This window comes from Adiantum capillus-veneris, chromosome 22, assembly GCF_014529385.1.
Source record: "Adiantum capillus-veneris isolate H3 chromosome 22, ASM1452938v2, whole genome shotgun sequence".
Lineage (NCBI taxonomy): Eukaryota > Viridiplantae > Streptophyta > Polypodiopsida > Polypodiales > Pteridaceae > Adiantum > Adiantum capillus-veneris.
In genome coordinates this window covers 47,196,696-47,212,679 of record NC_140952.1, presented here as the reverse complement: position 1 = coordinate 47,212,679, position 15,984 = coordinate 47,196,696, and the positions used below count along the sequence as shown (strand labels likewise).

The 15,984-nt window shown below is 41.4% G+C and overlaps 1 protein-coding gene across 1 annotated transcript; it reads left to right on the top strand.

Annotated features, from left to right (window-relative positions):
- The first annotated feature begins 4,186 nt into the window (after window positions 1–4,186).
- LOC147429282 (uncharacterized) lies at window positions 4,187–15,586 on the top strand. The gene is made up of 7 exons (XM_086495002.1): window positions 4,187–4,302; window positions 5,330–5,428; window positions 6,121–6,208; window positions 6,858–6,984; window positions 12,429–12,444; window positions 12,554–12,654; window positions 12,738–15,586. The coding sequence occupies exons 1-7, from the start codon at window positions 4,187–4,189 to the stop codon at window positions 13,784–13,786; spliced, it is 1,596 nt and encodes a 531-aa protein (XP_086351128.1). The 3' UTR covers window positions 13,787–15,586.
- Window positions 15,587–15,984: the final 398 nt, after the last annotated feature.

Sequence of the window (15,984 nt, the reverse complement as noted above, 5' to 3'; positions counted from 1 at the left end):
GGTCCTTCCACTACAAATCTCACCTTCCACTACATTATTACAAAAGTGAAGCCTAAGTAGTTGTAATTGTGTGTAAGAAAGCCTAATAGGTTAATCTAAAAGGATTTGTCTAACCCGATGCAGCTCATTGCATGTGGAGTCATGATTACAAAAGTGAAGCTAGCGAGTGGCCATGGAGAATGAGGAGGTCACATGATGCAGCAGGAATGGGCATTTTCATCACTAAAAAGCCAGCAATGCCATCTTTTTTAGATGAGGGAACTTGGGTCTTGAATAGCACCTGGAAATGCATTGTAGCCATGTTTTTTGTAGTTGTACGTCTTCTCAAACTTTTTCGACTCTTTGAGATAAGGATTATAGCCAGCTATGGATGTAGGCATGATTAACTCTGCACTTTTACCTGCTTTTATTACTACCTTTAGAACATCTTTTCTCTCTACATACCCACTCAAAATCACCTAGCATTGCTTAACATCAATGTCCACATTCTCTACACCTGCATGCAGTTTAAATAATTGTTGCATCATCATCATGGGTTAGCTGCTAGCGCCGCCGCCGCCTAATATATCATATCAACTAATTTGAGTTATTGTTCTCAATCAAGTACCAAGAAGATCATGCATGAGTGTGCAGCTGCAGCAGGTCAGTACGCAGATCATGAAAGGGCTTTGTAGTGATGAGAATTCAAGTAAAATCAATTTAATTAGGCCGATGGATCAGGGAGGGTACTTATAAGTCATGAAAACTCAGAGAAAAAATGACCTTTGAGTTTGAAGAGAGCTTGTCTGACTTTGCGCTCACAGCCGCTGCAGTCCAGCCTCACGCAAAGCACCACCACCTGCTCTCTTACATTTCAACGACATAAAAATTATCATTACCCAGATGAGTTGCCTATAACACCTACAATACTTAGAGTTAATTATGGGCGCACTGCTTATGGAGGTTACATGATGGAGCAGGAATGGCTTTATGTCGGTTGGTGTCTTCCACTTACTACTCTGCCACAAGCTTTGAACTGGGTCGCACTAATTACACTGCGTCAAGTCTTCAATCCGTGGATCAAAACACCTCTCTCTCTCTCTCTCTCTCTCACACACACACACACACACACACAGAGAAAACGGGAAACCCAAGAAACCAGTTGTTGAACAAAACCGAATCAAACACACCACCCTTGATGGATGATGGTACAAAAAAGCCTAGATAGGATGAAGGCGTGGTGAAGAGTGCTTAGAACCAGGTTTCTCTTCAAGATGTGATCAGAAGAAGAACTGGAAACTGGCTTATGAATCATCACAGCACCGCGCTCAGCTGTAGCCTGCAGTGTGTATTAATCCGTGCCCTAGGCTATAAGGCCTACGCTCCTAAATAACTAGCGATCAATGCCAATTACATTAATTACTTAGGCTTCACTTTGTAGTGCAATTCTGAACTGTTCCCACTCAAGTCCATCCTCGCTGGCAGTCACTCCGACAACTACCCGCTCTACCTCCTTTCTCTTGACACTCTTCGTAGTCGTCCTCTCACTGTCATGAGCACCTTACACTACACACCGTTTGCCCTGCGACAGTCTATAGCATCCTGCTAACGTTCCCCACAGTCCCACTCACTTACATAATAGACTCAAATGAAACGTGTGGACGTGCAAGCTCTCCAGTCCATGCTCTGCAAGAAGAAGAAGGTGAATGCGAAGTCAAAGTAAGAGGCAGGCTCTATGATGGGAAGAATGTGAGATGGTCTGATGGATATGGTGGCAACACACATGCAGGTAATGGCGGGATGGGCTTACTTTTAGCATGAGCTAGGATGGGGATTCGGGAAGTTCTGAAAAGATGTGATTGCTTACTCTCAAGTCACTACCACTTTTTGATCACTCTCGTTTCTTGAGATCGCCCAAATCTTGCATCGGTGCTTCATCATTTCTTGGATAAAGTTATGAGCACAATGAATGCCCACTAAGTTATCCACTAGCTGAAATAAAAATAAAATGTTATATTTTTCAAAAAATAATCTTCTCTTTTTCATTAGCAACTAGTCTTGCTTGGTGGGCCTTTGCTGTACATAATCTGATAGATTTTGGAGCACAGCTAGTTACTTGGTTAATTGGTTGTGAGTACTGTCGACTTGGGTTTTGGTTGCTGATACGAGAAAATGAGTAGAACCAATTGATAGGCACCAATAATAGCTCAGCTTGGGACTTGATGAGCATTGGGAAGAAGCAAGTTGTGTCCCATAGTGCTCCATATACAACAAAGGGCTACTAAAGAGGGTAATTGAATCGAGCAAAAGAGTTGCAACTTAACCTACTTTGGTAGTTGTTTGCAGATTGTACCATTCAACCTAGTAATATCGACCATTTAGTCTCTAAATCGTGGAACCATCATCTTATTCTCAATCAAGTGTAGTTAATTTTTCTTTATTTCAATATATACGTTGAATTGCCAAACTATGAGAAAAGAAATACATGTCTATTTGATATATAGATATGAAATCGAGCATGCACTGGTGAGGAAAACATATGGCTAAACTAAACTTAAGGAAGCTTTGACAAGCTCAAAATTACAGAAAGCATAAACAAACTATAAAAATTGAACTACACTACTGACCTGATAATCATGTATGGATGTCATCCAATTGTGCAAGCCGGAGGACAATGTTTGAGTCAAGCTACAAAAAAGCAATGTGAATAGTTAAACATATTGTCTTGCAATAAAATGTCACAAACTCAAACTACAAAGTTTATAGTGCACGTCATGCAAAGGTGCCATACAAAAGTATGGTGGAGAGCTGGCACTGTGGTCTCTCCAAAAATTATAAGAAACGGAAGCCATGCCCTGCCCCGTAGCGTTTATGTGTTGCGCCAAGCAAACGCATAGTCATGGGGTGCTGGATACAGATAACGAACCTTATAGTGTTATTAAGCTGGAGGCACGCTTGTGCAATTTGAAACGTCTAGTGTTATGAATATATCTCCTCCCTACCATACACAAAACATGCATTAAGACAAATACAAGAGATGTGGCATATTGATTCAGCTTAAAGAGAAGCAGATCTAATTTTATATCATATGTCGAAGGTTCGCTACATAAAGAGTTAAGGGTGCTTTTTGATAGATTTTCCCTTACTAAAATTGCACTATCTCTCTTTGTTCGTCCGTCAACTCTTTCTCCTAGTTCCCTATTTGCAATGTGCCCTTACACACACACATACATCCAGAAACACCAAGAGAGCAAGGCATGCATGAGAGGCAAGGCAACAAAGGGCTCGCGATACGCTCTTCTTCCACGCATAGAGTCGCCATAGCCGGATTCTGAACTGTATAACTAGAGAGGCAATTTAGCATGGCGATGGCATTTTTCGAGCAGGCCTTGTGCCTTTTCATCACCTATTTGCTGATCGACAAGAATTGTTTCCATATCTCTCTCTCTCTCTCTCATGCACATAGGATACACAAAATTACATTATGGTAGTGTTTATCATTAGCAAGTTATTGTATATTGATTTCCACTATAAAGAAGTAAATGAACAAAAAAGTCGCAGCACCAGGTTCACACAGGATGAAAGGAACCAAAAGCTAGGTGGCTTGAAGTACATCGATAACTCATCAAACGTCATTATCGTCCTTTAAACAGACAACACAACTAATCCTCCTCCAAACCATCTTTAGTATTCAAGAACCATTCAAATAAATACAAACTTGCATGTTGCTCAATGCATCGTCCGTTTAATAGTGTAGTTTAGATGGGCTTCGTGGGCGATGTCCTGGAGAAGACCTTTTTCTTACATTGCAATGTTGAAGAGGCCTACTGCTAAAAGCCCAATCCATAGCAACAGTCTGTATTAGAAGCTTTGCCCCATTCATATGATTGATTGCAGCTTGTGCTTCCTGCTTCTTCTCATACTCTATCAAGGCCCTAACGATTGAAGAACGGAGCCCATCAATGAACTGAATCCCATGTTCAAATTTTAGAGATAGGGAAACCTAGACGCTATACCAACCTGCATTTTTATAGTAAAACCCTCAATGTCGGTAGGGTTGACAATCACTCATAGCCTGCCTTCGTGCCTTCTCGGCCAAGCTTGTGTTGTCGAGGGTGTCAAAATAGCTAGAGGTGTGACATATTAGCAAGCTTGTGCTGTCTAGGCAATGCTAGGCAACATAATTACTCCCGCCCGTTTTTTTTTAATGCTACAGCTTGTCGTCTCAAACTATTTGCATGCTGCTTCAGCTTCTGCAGAGGATAGGGCAAGCGCACGAGCTATTGAGGGCCTGGCAAGCAGTTCGGGAGAGGGCGAGCTTGAGTACCGTAGAGCTAGGGACGACGATCTTTAATGTTTGCTTTTTCAAAAACAAGGTGAAGTCTCAAAACCAGTACAGAGGCAAGCGAACAAAATAGGAAGCTCGGCCGCTCTCTCTCTCTCTCTCTCTCTGCCCCTACCAATCCCAAGCTCATGTTTGCTTCGAGATAAGGAGCCAAGGAGGTGAAGACATGAGTGAGGCTTCACAAAAGCTCTCTCTCTCTCTCTCTCTCTCTCTCTCTCTCTCTCTTTCTCTCTCTCTCTAGCAGAGACAAACCTTCAAAGAAACCTGCGAGCTGCTGGCTTTCGTCTCCGAACTGTTGCATCTGCTTGCCAACCTACGACGTCAACGCGGCCTTTTTTATTATATTCACAGCTTTTCATTAATAGCTTTTCAAGCGCTTTTTTTACCTGGTGAGGTTGAAATTAAATTTCATAATAATTTAAAGTTGTGCCACGTGGTGGCTTCTGCGATCAGAGAGAGTAATAAGGGTCTTTGGCTCACCAAGTAAAAAGGGAAACCATCACTAGGGCCTCCCCCCTTTGGGGCAGGCCAAAAAAGGAAACCATCACTAAGGCCTTCCCCCTTTGGGGCAGGCCAAAAATATGCTCCTAAGGCCCCACACCTTGTTTCATGACGCAAACATTTGTGAAACGGGGGAGGGCGTACATGTGGACGTCCGGCCACGATCAAATGCTATGCTGGTGTAGGAGGCAGCACGAAAGGAAAAATCAATTTCAAAAACATATAAGATTTCCTTCAGGATAGATTCAAAGAGAAGTTGAGGTACACTGTAACAGTAACACTGCTCGGACGATATTTTCATGAAGCGTCCGGAGATGGCTCTGCGACTGCGAGCTAGGTTGCCTCAAAAGAGTGACCTTATGGTTTTCTGTACTCGGCCACCAAGCGGATTTTCTCTCCTCGCTCCCCCCCCTCTTCAACCGGCTGATCTGGTTTGTGAACCAGCAAAAGGCTAAGCTGAGGCACACTTTACCCGAACACTGCTCTGAAGATATTTTCATGAAGCGTCCAGAGACGTCTCTGCGACTGCGAGCTAGACTGCGTCGAAAGGGTGACCTTATGGTTTTCTTTACTCGGCCACACCACCTGTCTCTTTCCCTGCAGGTAACCCTCGCTTCTCCTCTTGCCACATTTTTGCTCTTGCGCTGCTATCTTTGCTTAGGTTTTCTGCTTTTGTTTTCTCGTAAATGCCTGCGATCGTTAATTCAAGAGTGTTTTTGTTTAGCATTCCTGCTGCTTTTGTCTTCTCGTAAATGCCTGCGATCGTTAATTCAAGAATGTTTTTGTTTAGCATTCCTGCTGTTTTTTATTTTGGGGTTTTCCTCATGAGTTGATGCAAACTTCTTGGTTTAGGGTTTCTGAGGTGCACTCCATGATGCAGAATCGTTTGTGGATTCATGTTGCTATAACAAATAATCTTTTTTGGGTTTTCTGAAGCGTAATATATGATGCAAAGTGCTTTTGTTTAGGAGTATAATTGTCGTTTTTCTATGTTACGAACATTTGCGAAGTATGTTTTGTAGGTTTAACTACTTTTAGGTACAAATCTACTGATGGATTACTGGTGGGCTTAAGATACTTTGTTGTAATCAATCATGATTGTGCCATAAATGACTCAGAACTTGCTTGTTAAGGTCTATGCAGTGAGCTATAGCTAGGAGCCTGCATGTGTCATCGATTTGTTTATTTAGACTCCATCGATTTCACAAGTATGAGCAAATCTGTACATGTAGACTTGGTGTTTCTGTGGAGTTCTTTCCAGGCAGAGCACTAAGGATATTTACTTGTTGTTGCAGGTATCCATATTTTAGTGTAAACCGATATGTGTTAATCTATGCCATCGTCGGAGTTTCTGTGAGTTGTAGCAGCCATGGCAGAGCACAGGTTAAGATAGTTGAGGTGTTTTGGCTCTAACAGAATTTCTTCTGTCAGAATTGACCCTTATGTTATACCTTTTGAGGATTGGGACCAGAATTTAACATCTTTGGTTATTGCATTTGGCATTGCTGCCAATGGGAGGTTTGAGCACTTTGGTACTCTAACATGACATTGTACACCAAAAGTTGGTGCTTCATCGATAAAACTGCAGGCAGTTTTTTTCTCAAGATCTGACCTTATCACAATAGCTTAAAACTTTTGTATCGAATGGGTAAAAGTTTATACACAAGAATTGTTAGCAGCAGAATTCAAGCTTTGTGTTGTATCAAAATGGGGGAGGATGTAATGCCTATGCCGTGTTTGATGCAAAGAGGAGCGGAGCAAAATATCGCAGAAAGAATCCAAGATTTTTTTAGCGGGCAAGGCCGCCTAGTGCTGTTTATTACTGCAATGGCGGTAATAAGAAGACCTACACAGAGGCCCCTGTGATATATAATTGCATTGGCTGCAGCAATGGTAAAGCTTCTGCAGGTTTGGAGAGGGTTCGCTTGGAAGGCTGTTACACAGATCTGCCAATGAACGTGTGCTTTCAGTAGTTGCTAAACACGCGAACTGGAACCCTTTTTCCATCTGTTTCTTGTCATGATTATGCAAGAAGACCAGGGCGATTTCAGATCGCCATCTTTGGTGCGAGTTCTATCGATCTCGTGCGCTGAGGATGGTGTCTGACCTTCTTGTTGGCGCCAAAAACAGCCAGATTGATGGTGGATGGGGGGTGCTTGGTAAGCTTTTGCTTTATTGTGATGGCTGCTCAAGTGTTGAAGTGATATTCTGTATGTGTCTGATCTATGTGAACATGCTAATAGTCCAGAGGGTGTCAATTTGTCTTAAAATCTAATATCTAACCAACCCAAATGATTTTCTCATATTAAACTGATCACTTAATGTGGGAGAATAAACGGAAACAAGGGTTAAGATATAGATGTGCTTATAGATCTATTTCAATTATAGATCTATTTCAATACGGGGCTAATGGTGAAGGGGCCCAAATGAGAAATGGTCTATCAAAGAGCAAGGCTAGCCATGGAGCAAAAGACCTTAGGGGGCTTCATTAAAGCCTCTAAAGGTAAGTGTTAAAAGCCTTCAGTCATAATTTTAATTTTCAAACTTTAGTCAATTAAAGTCTAAGCAGACAAGGGGACAACTTGCTTAAGCAAGGGCTGTGCTTAAGTAGGGGGCCTGCGTTCTAACCAAGTTCAAATAACTTGCTACAAAGAAAAAGGCGAGCCCTACAAAGGAGGGATGTGTGTAGTAAGTATGTGTCTCACCAAGGGGCCGTACTCTCATGAGAGGAAAAGAGCCACATGTCAGATATAGAGGCATATTGCTCAAGCAGGCAAGGGCTGTGCTTAAGCAAAGGGGATGCTAGCTTAACCTCACAAGACGGAAAGGACACTTGTCAAGAGACGACACATCTTGTCCCAAAGGGAGCCAAGCTCTCATTGGTCAGAGGGTTACATGGCCCAATGAGCTTCAAGGAAAGCCTAGGAAAGAGGGTCGACCTCTCTCTCTCTCTCTCTCTCTCTCTCTCTCTCTCTCTCTCTCATTTGAGCATCCCACGAGCTCTCTCTCTCTCTCTCTCTCTCTCTCTCTCTCTCTCATTCTTCTCTTCGCGCACTCTTGTGAAGCAAGAACTCCCATCTCCTTCCCATCTCCTTCTCCAAGCTTGAGAAGTTGAGTGCCTACTACAACAAGCTCTTGGCTATGGATGCAAATCCACACAAGAGAATGGTTATGCTTGCTTATCAATCTCTCTAATCTCCATTATCACTATGCTAAGCTATGCTACAAGAGCTATGAGTAATTATGTGCAAGGGATTATTGCTTTCTCGTAAAGCGACTTCTACTTCTCTCTTCTTCCTCACTCCCTGTCAGCTCCCATCATCTTTCATGGTGTTTGAGGTCTTGGGATTGAGGTTGGACATTATTCAAGTTCATGCAGTCATGTTTATTGTAGTTATTATGCTAACGTTTGGTATCAAGGAACACAATCAATTGTATTGTAAACAAGTCTTTTGTTATGGAAGAATCTATAATATAAATGTCTATTGGAGGGGGGATCGGCTCCAACTAATACTCCTCTATTGGTGTCAATTTCTCTAAACTCACTCTCTTTTACAAGTATTGTTCATGCCATGTTAATGAAGTAATGTGTTAGTGTTGCTCTCTCTCCATCCACGCACTCTCTTTCTCACTTTACATCTACACACAAAGGAATGTCAAAGTAATGTTCAATATGTTATTCATTTTTCGCTCCAACTAAGTTAAAAGACTAATTTCATTACATTGGTATCAGAGCAGTTGGTTTCTCTTTTCTTGATTAAGAAGAGAGATCCTTAAGTAGCCTATAAATGGTTGATGTTGTTAGTTATATTAGGGTAAGTGGATCTGGGATGTATTGTCGGTTTTGTTGAGCCCACCATGTGGGATATGGTGCTCATCTCGGGAGCTTTGGACTTAATAATGGAGTCTTTTTAGACTTGCCTACGGCTTTACCATTATTGAGCCATAAGAAGTTCGAAAGGAGCTAGCCCTCAACAACTCTGCTATGTTAGACCTACTCCTCTACTCTCTACAATTAACCACTTCGAGCCGTGGGTGTAGATACTTAAGAGCCGATTTTCAAAGGCTAAGCAACTAAGGTTTTGAATTGCCAAAGCGTACTCTAAGTATATACATAAATTTTGTTAACATGACTGACAATAATCAAAAGAGTAGAATGAACATTGATAGCTTTGATTTTGCACATAAAGGCGTTAATGATGATGCTTCCATGTTTGTGAATTATCACTAGGTTGCAGCAAGCTATTTGGCATTTGCATAGCGTGCTCTTCGACTATCTTGAGAGACCTATCCTTTTGTGCTTTAGTTAGAAGTACCACCTTGGGAAATTGATTGCGCATGACACATTTATTGTATGATATTATGACTGCATTCTGCTATATATAAAACAATCTCTTTTATCGTTTGCGAAGAGCATTGAAAGATGTGGACGACTTTGTTCGCAGTTGTTTAGTATGCCAAAAGGTCAAGTTTGACAAGTATAAGGCACATGGATTACTACAACCTTTACCCATTCCTACCTGCCCCTGGGAAAGTATTGCAATGGATCGCATCTTTGATCTCCCTCAGACACAGAGAGCACAATGGCATTTGGAGTGTCATTGACAGATTTAGCAAGCAAACTCACTTCATTTCAGTGAAGAAAATAATCAAGCCGGACCATATAGCGAGACTGTTCATTGCACAGATATTTTGATTACATGGCATGCTTAAGACAATAGTTTCCCACAGAGATGCCCGATTCACGAGTTTGTTTTGGAGGCTATCTGGGAGAACATTGGCAGACGGATGCAGTTCTCGTCATCTTTCCACTCGCAGACAGATAGGCAATCTGAGATCACAAATTCAATTGTTTTGGATTTATTGAAGTTTTACATCTCTGATCAGAAGACTCAATGGGAATTTTTTTTGCCTTTGGTGAAATTTTCCTACAATAACACGGTTCACTCTTGACGGGGAAGGCACCATTTGAGATAACTGAAGGTTCCGCCCTTTCTTAGCACTAAAGAAAAGATTTTTTAAGCCGACCAGTACACGAGGGACTTGACACTGCTTTTGCCAAGGTTTGCGTGGCTTTAGAGAAGTCTCAAGCACGACATAAGAAGGCAGTAGATCGACATCGAGGAGTTTTGAAATTAAAGAAAGACGATTAGGTGATCTTATGTTTTGAGAAGGCCTTAGGAAACGAAAGGGAAAGGAGCTGCTTTTTCCAAAGCTTAGCATGAGGTATTATGGCCCTTTCCAGATTAAAGAAAAGATAAATGATGTCTCCTTTCAACTAAAGCTGTCCGATACTTGGAAGATTCACAATGCATTCCATATGAGTCTCTTGAAACCTTTTGAAGGTGAGGTGCTTTTTGATGGGGAGCTTGATGAGCAACCCGAAGTGGAAGAGAGCGAGGAGATACTCGTTCCTGAACAGATTTTGGCACACAAGGAAAGAAAAGTGAAAGGTAAAGTGATTCAGCGATTCTTAGTTAAATTTAAGAACTATCTGGCGTTAGAAATTTAGATGCGATGTGGATGGAGGAGGAGGACCTAGCAGATGTGTTAAGTATTTGAAGTGAATCTCAATTGTGTCGTGACAGAATCTAGACTTGGGGTGTCCAAGTTTGTTACAAATGCCCTCCGTTTGCATCTACTGGAAACAATCTAGTGCCTTTTCCCCATAGCCATACTCAGCATATCTGCCAATTAGTGCACTCCATACAGCCGTGCTACGAACATAAATTTTCCAGCTGCATTTGTTCAAAGCGATCCAAAGCTTCCTGGCCACATTCATGTTCTGCATATCCTCATATAAGAGCATTCCAGGAAATTGTGTCCCGAGTTGGAAGCAAATACTTCCTGCGCTTTTGAAAGGGAATTACACTAGGCATACACATGACCAAGATGCTGCCAACATGAAGGTCATTCTCTAAGCCTCTTTCTGCAACATCACAATGAATTTCTTCACACTTATGCATGGATCCTGAGGCAGCACATACTTTCAAAGCACAAGCATAAGTAAAAATATTTAACAGAATACCCTGTTTTCATTTGCTTGAAAGAGCTCAAGGCTACCTCATGAAGCCCATGTTCAGCATAACCTGCAATCAGTGCATTCCAGGAGGCTGTGTCTCTATTTGGAAGATTGTCAAACACCTCTTTTGCTTGTACAATATGCCACGTTTAGCATACATGTCAATCAAGGTGTCCCAGCAAAGAGATTTTGTCCAAACCCATGCCTGGCAACTTCAGCATGTATCTCTTTGCCCTTGTCTATGGCTCCCATACAACAACATGCTTTTTATTGTGCAAACAAACGTTACTGCATTTGGAGTTACACCAACATCTGCATTTGTTCAAAGCAATGAAGTGCTTATTCGCATGCCCATGTTCAACATAACCTGCAATACGATCTGGAAGGTTTACAAAAACCTCTGCAAGCAAGCCAATTTTGGCATACCTGTGAAGTAATGCGCATCCAATGAAAATGTTTGTTTCCAGCAAACCTCTTTCAATGGTGTCAGCATGGATCTGGAGACCTACTTCCAAGTCTCCATAAAAGTAAGTTCACTAAGGAAACGAGACTCATCTTTTCTCACTGTTGCGCATGCGATGATTGCCTCCTGGAACATCTTGTTCTTGACATAACCTATTATAAGAGAATTACATGGAGAGTCATAACCAGATGCCGACTTATTGTGGGTTGGCGTCTCTCTTTTGCAAAAGTGCAAGCGCGCATACATCCCTCTGCTGAGTATTGGCCCAAAACAACCCCTTTTCCCACATGGCTAACATCTGCAATAAGGCATCTGTGAAGGATCTTGCTCTCAATGTATTAATCTCTGATGGTGCCATGATTCGCAAATCTGCATCCATGAAACAGTATGAACATGACCATAATCATCATCCTCACAAGAGAGGTTTCTGGGCAGGAATAATTTGAAGTTGGTCTCTCCAACAAGCCGCATGGTGAGTGAAAAAATCTGTTCGTAGCAGCTTCTCGGGGCAATGCAGAACTTCTGAAAGGACTTGCAGAAGAAGCGTAAGTGCAAAATATCCTGTAAAGAAAGGGTTTCATTTCCACAGCAGAAACCATTCTTTTGGGGTTTTGCTCATGATTTGATGCAAACTGCTTTGTTTAGGGTTTCTGAGGTGCACTCCATGATGCAGAATCGTTTGTGGATTCATGTTGCTATAACAAATTATCTTTTCTGGGTTTTTTGAAGCGTGATATATGATGCAACATGTTCAACGGTGCAAAATGCTTTTGTTTAGGAGTATAATTGTGGTTTTTCTATGTTACAAACATTTGTGAAGTATGTTTTGTAGGTTTAACTATTTTTAGGTACAAATCTACTGATATATTACTGGTGGACTTAAGATACTTTGTTGTAATTCATGATGAATGTGCCATAAATGACTCAGAACTTGCTTGTTAAGGTCTATGCAGTGAGCTATAGCTATTGAATCTATGCTTTTGTACGGAGCCTGCATGTGTCATCGACTTGTTTATTGAGCCTCCATCTGCTATAGTATCAGTGTGGATGTAGACTTGGTGTTTCTGTGGAGTTCTTTCCAGGCAGAGCACTTAAAGGATATTTTCTTGTTGTTGCAGGTATCCTTGTTCTATTGTAAACCGATATTTGTTAATCTATGCCATCGTCGGAGTTTCCGTGAATTGTAGCAGCCATGGCGGAACAAAGTAACGTTAAGATAGTTGAGGTGTTTTGGCTCTAACAGAAATTCTTCTGTCAGAATCGACCCTTATTTTATACCTTTTGAGGATTGGCATCAGAATTTAACGTCTTTGGTTATTGCATTGGCATTGCTGCCAATGGGAGGTTTGAGCACTTTGGTACTCTAGCTTGCCTTGTGTACATGACATTGTACACCAAAAGTTGGTGCTTCATCGATAAAACTGCAGGCAGTTTTTTCTCAAGATCTGACCTCATCACAATAGTGCAAAACTTTTGCATCAAAAGGGTGGAAGTTCATACACTAGAATCGTTAGCCAGCAGAATTCAAACTTTGTGCTGTATGGAAATGGTGGAGGATGTAATGCCTATGCTGTGTTTGGCGCAAAGAGGAGAGGAGCATAATATTGCAGAAAGAATCCAAGATTCTATAGTGGATAAGGCCCCTAATGCTGTTTATGACTACAATGGTGGTAATAAGAAGACCTACACAGAGGCCCCTGTGGTAGATAATCGCATTGGCTGCAGCAATGGTAAAGCATCTGCAGGTTTGAGGAGGGTTCACTTGGAAGGCTGTTACACAGATCTGTGTGATGAACGTGTGCTTTCGTTAGTTGCTAAACACGCCAACTGGAACCCTTTTTTCATCTGTTTGGTGTCATGTTTATGCAAGAAGACCAGGGCTATTTCAGATCGCCATCTTTGGCGCGAGTTCTGTCGATCTCGTGTGCCGAGGATGGTGTCTGACCTTCTTGTTGGCGCCAAAAACAGGAAGATTGATGGTGGATGGCGGGCGCTTGGTAAGCTTTTCCTTTATTGTGATGGCTGCTATCAATCGGCTTTATCCTCCAACTACCCAATGCAGGCAGTTCCCGGCCATTTTGTGCGTGAGACCAGATTTTCGTGCACATCAGGTCGTTTTTTTCTGATACCGAAGTGTCGAAGTGATATTCTGTATGTGTCTGATCCATGTGAACATGCTAATAGTCCAGAGGACGTTGGTTTGTTCCGAGGAGTATTCAGAAGCTTTGACAATTCTGAAACCAAGAAGCTTCTCATTATAAAGAGAGTGCCCATAAGCGAGGGGGAGTACTGTCCGTATTGCAAAGTAGGGGTATGGAACATGAAGCGTGCGCAGATGATTCCCAAGAGTGCAAGTAGAAGGCTGGCTGCTTACAATGAAAAGATAGACTATTCTGTTTGCCTGAACGGCCATGTGATAGGCAGATGCGCGTTGCTACACCTCTCGAAATCAGAAGAATCTGACGAGGATAAGTAGAAGCTTTTCGATTCTGCCCTTTTCTCTTGTTCTTTCCATATACTGCACTACCTACATAGTATTGTTTTTGTTTTCTGCTTGTTTGCTTCATTGTTGTTGCCTTACTTCTTCTTCCCTCTATCATCATGTTTTTATGATATTGTGGAATGATGGGGGTATTGAGCTACAGAATCAGCCTTGTGTTGTGTATATGGCATGTGGGCTCTTCTCGGCATTCGCACGGCATGCTCTTCAACTATCTTGAGAGACCTGCCCTTCTGTACTTCAGTTAGAAGTACCACCTTGGGAAATTGATTGTGCATGACACATTTATGGTAGGATATTATGATTGGTTATGAAACAATCTCTTTTGCCGTCGGTGAAGAGCATTGTCTACCGTTTTACTCCATGTTTGATGTAGTGGTTGAGAACAAGATGGATTGTATGATTGTGCGTCACACCCCTTAACATGCCAATGACAAAGTTAATAGAGAGAGTAGAATGTAGGTGCAAAACTAGATTAATTGATTTAACTTGAAAGTGTGTACAAAAGGCTCATTATATAGAGCTTGCTTAGGCATCTCATCTGGCATGATTGATGACATCATACAACGGCTCCAAATCAGCCCGTGCAAGTTGCAAACTTGTAGGTGACCTTTCAGGTCGCTTTAGGAGTCCATTAACTAACTCTAGGTGAGTCCCTCTAGTAATGACCGCCATGGGTACCCACACAATTGAGTTCCTTTTTCACTTGTTGCCACATGGTTCATATCTATCCCAGTAGGATAGAGGAGATACACACCAACATAAGACAAAGCCCACAATTCCAACACCTCACCCAAAATTCTCGCACACTTCAGAGAAGTTCTTGTACTAATTGCTCTTAAACACTAAGAGAATCTTGAGAAAACAAGGTGAAAGTTCACATTGGCATTAACATTTGAAATAATTGGGAAATCAAGTCATGTATCTATATATGGCTTTGAAAAGAAACGAGGAGACACATTGACAAACTAAAACCTAGAGTAGATTTCAACTGTTCACATGAAAAGAACAGTGCAATGAGAGTAAGAAATAAGAAAATTTTGAATGTATGCCTCATTCTTTGCTCTGTAAGTCTTTTTGTGTATGGTTCACACTTGACTCATATCTTCATACTTGGTAAATGCATGCAAGTAACAAGTGAATGTGGAAAGCCAATGTTAACAAAAAATTGGCCTTGAGTGTTCTCTCTAAAATTGCAGAATCTTGGTTAGATTCGAAGCTTGCCTTGAAGAAGACCATCAAATTCTAAAGGAAAGTTGTCATTTTCTCCTTGTTCAGAAAAATTGCTTTTGGTGAGCCCCACCAAATGTTGTTTGTTTCGCAAGTTTGATGGGAAAAATTGGCCAAAAGGGGTCCTCTCTTGATACATGCACAAACAGAAGCTATATTTTTGCTCAGCAAAGTAGTCCGCTTTGCACATCACTCGCAGTTGTCCTTCTGTCCCACAGCTTTATAAATCAACAACTCGATGCTGAGAGCACTAGAAGCGGGAGAAATGTAACGCATTCCAAACAATGGTTGCCCATTGTGGCATATCACATAAGTTATGACATGATAGTTGATAGCTCATCAAGCGCTGCCAACCTAGCTTTTTTTAACATTATGTTGACATTCCGTTGCTAAATAGCAATCATGTTTTGAATTATCTCCACATGCTCATGCTTTCATGCTTGTCAACATGTTATCCTTTAGCATGCGTTTAGGGGTTGAAATGTCTCTCCCCCTCTCTTGAAAGCAATCATAAGCCTTTCACTCGGAAAATTTTTGAGCATCACAAAAATTAGCCATGCTTGCTTGATTATGCACTCTCATTACTAATGTTTTATTTGTATATTCTTGCATTAGCATACATGCAACACATGCAAAAATAAGCTCTAGTGTCTTTCTTGTCTACAAGGTTGTACTAGTCCGTACATATTGTTCCGTATTGATTCGTACTGATCCGTACAATACTCAGACTGATCGTACTGTATGACAATTTTTTAAAAATAAAATTTGGGTAGTTTGGACGTTCAGATGCTAGCGATCAGCATATCCATTAAACTTTTGCACCTAGGGCTCTGATTAAACTGTTCCCAAGTAGTTTGCATGAGAGACATTTTTTAAATCTCTAATGAGGAATGGATTTTCAAAAAAAAAAGTTCTCTCATTTACTTGTTTTTTTACAAAGGTAC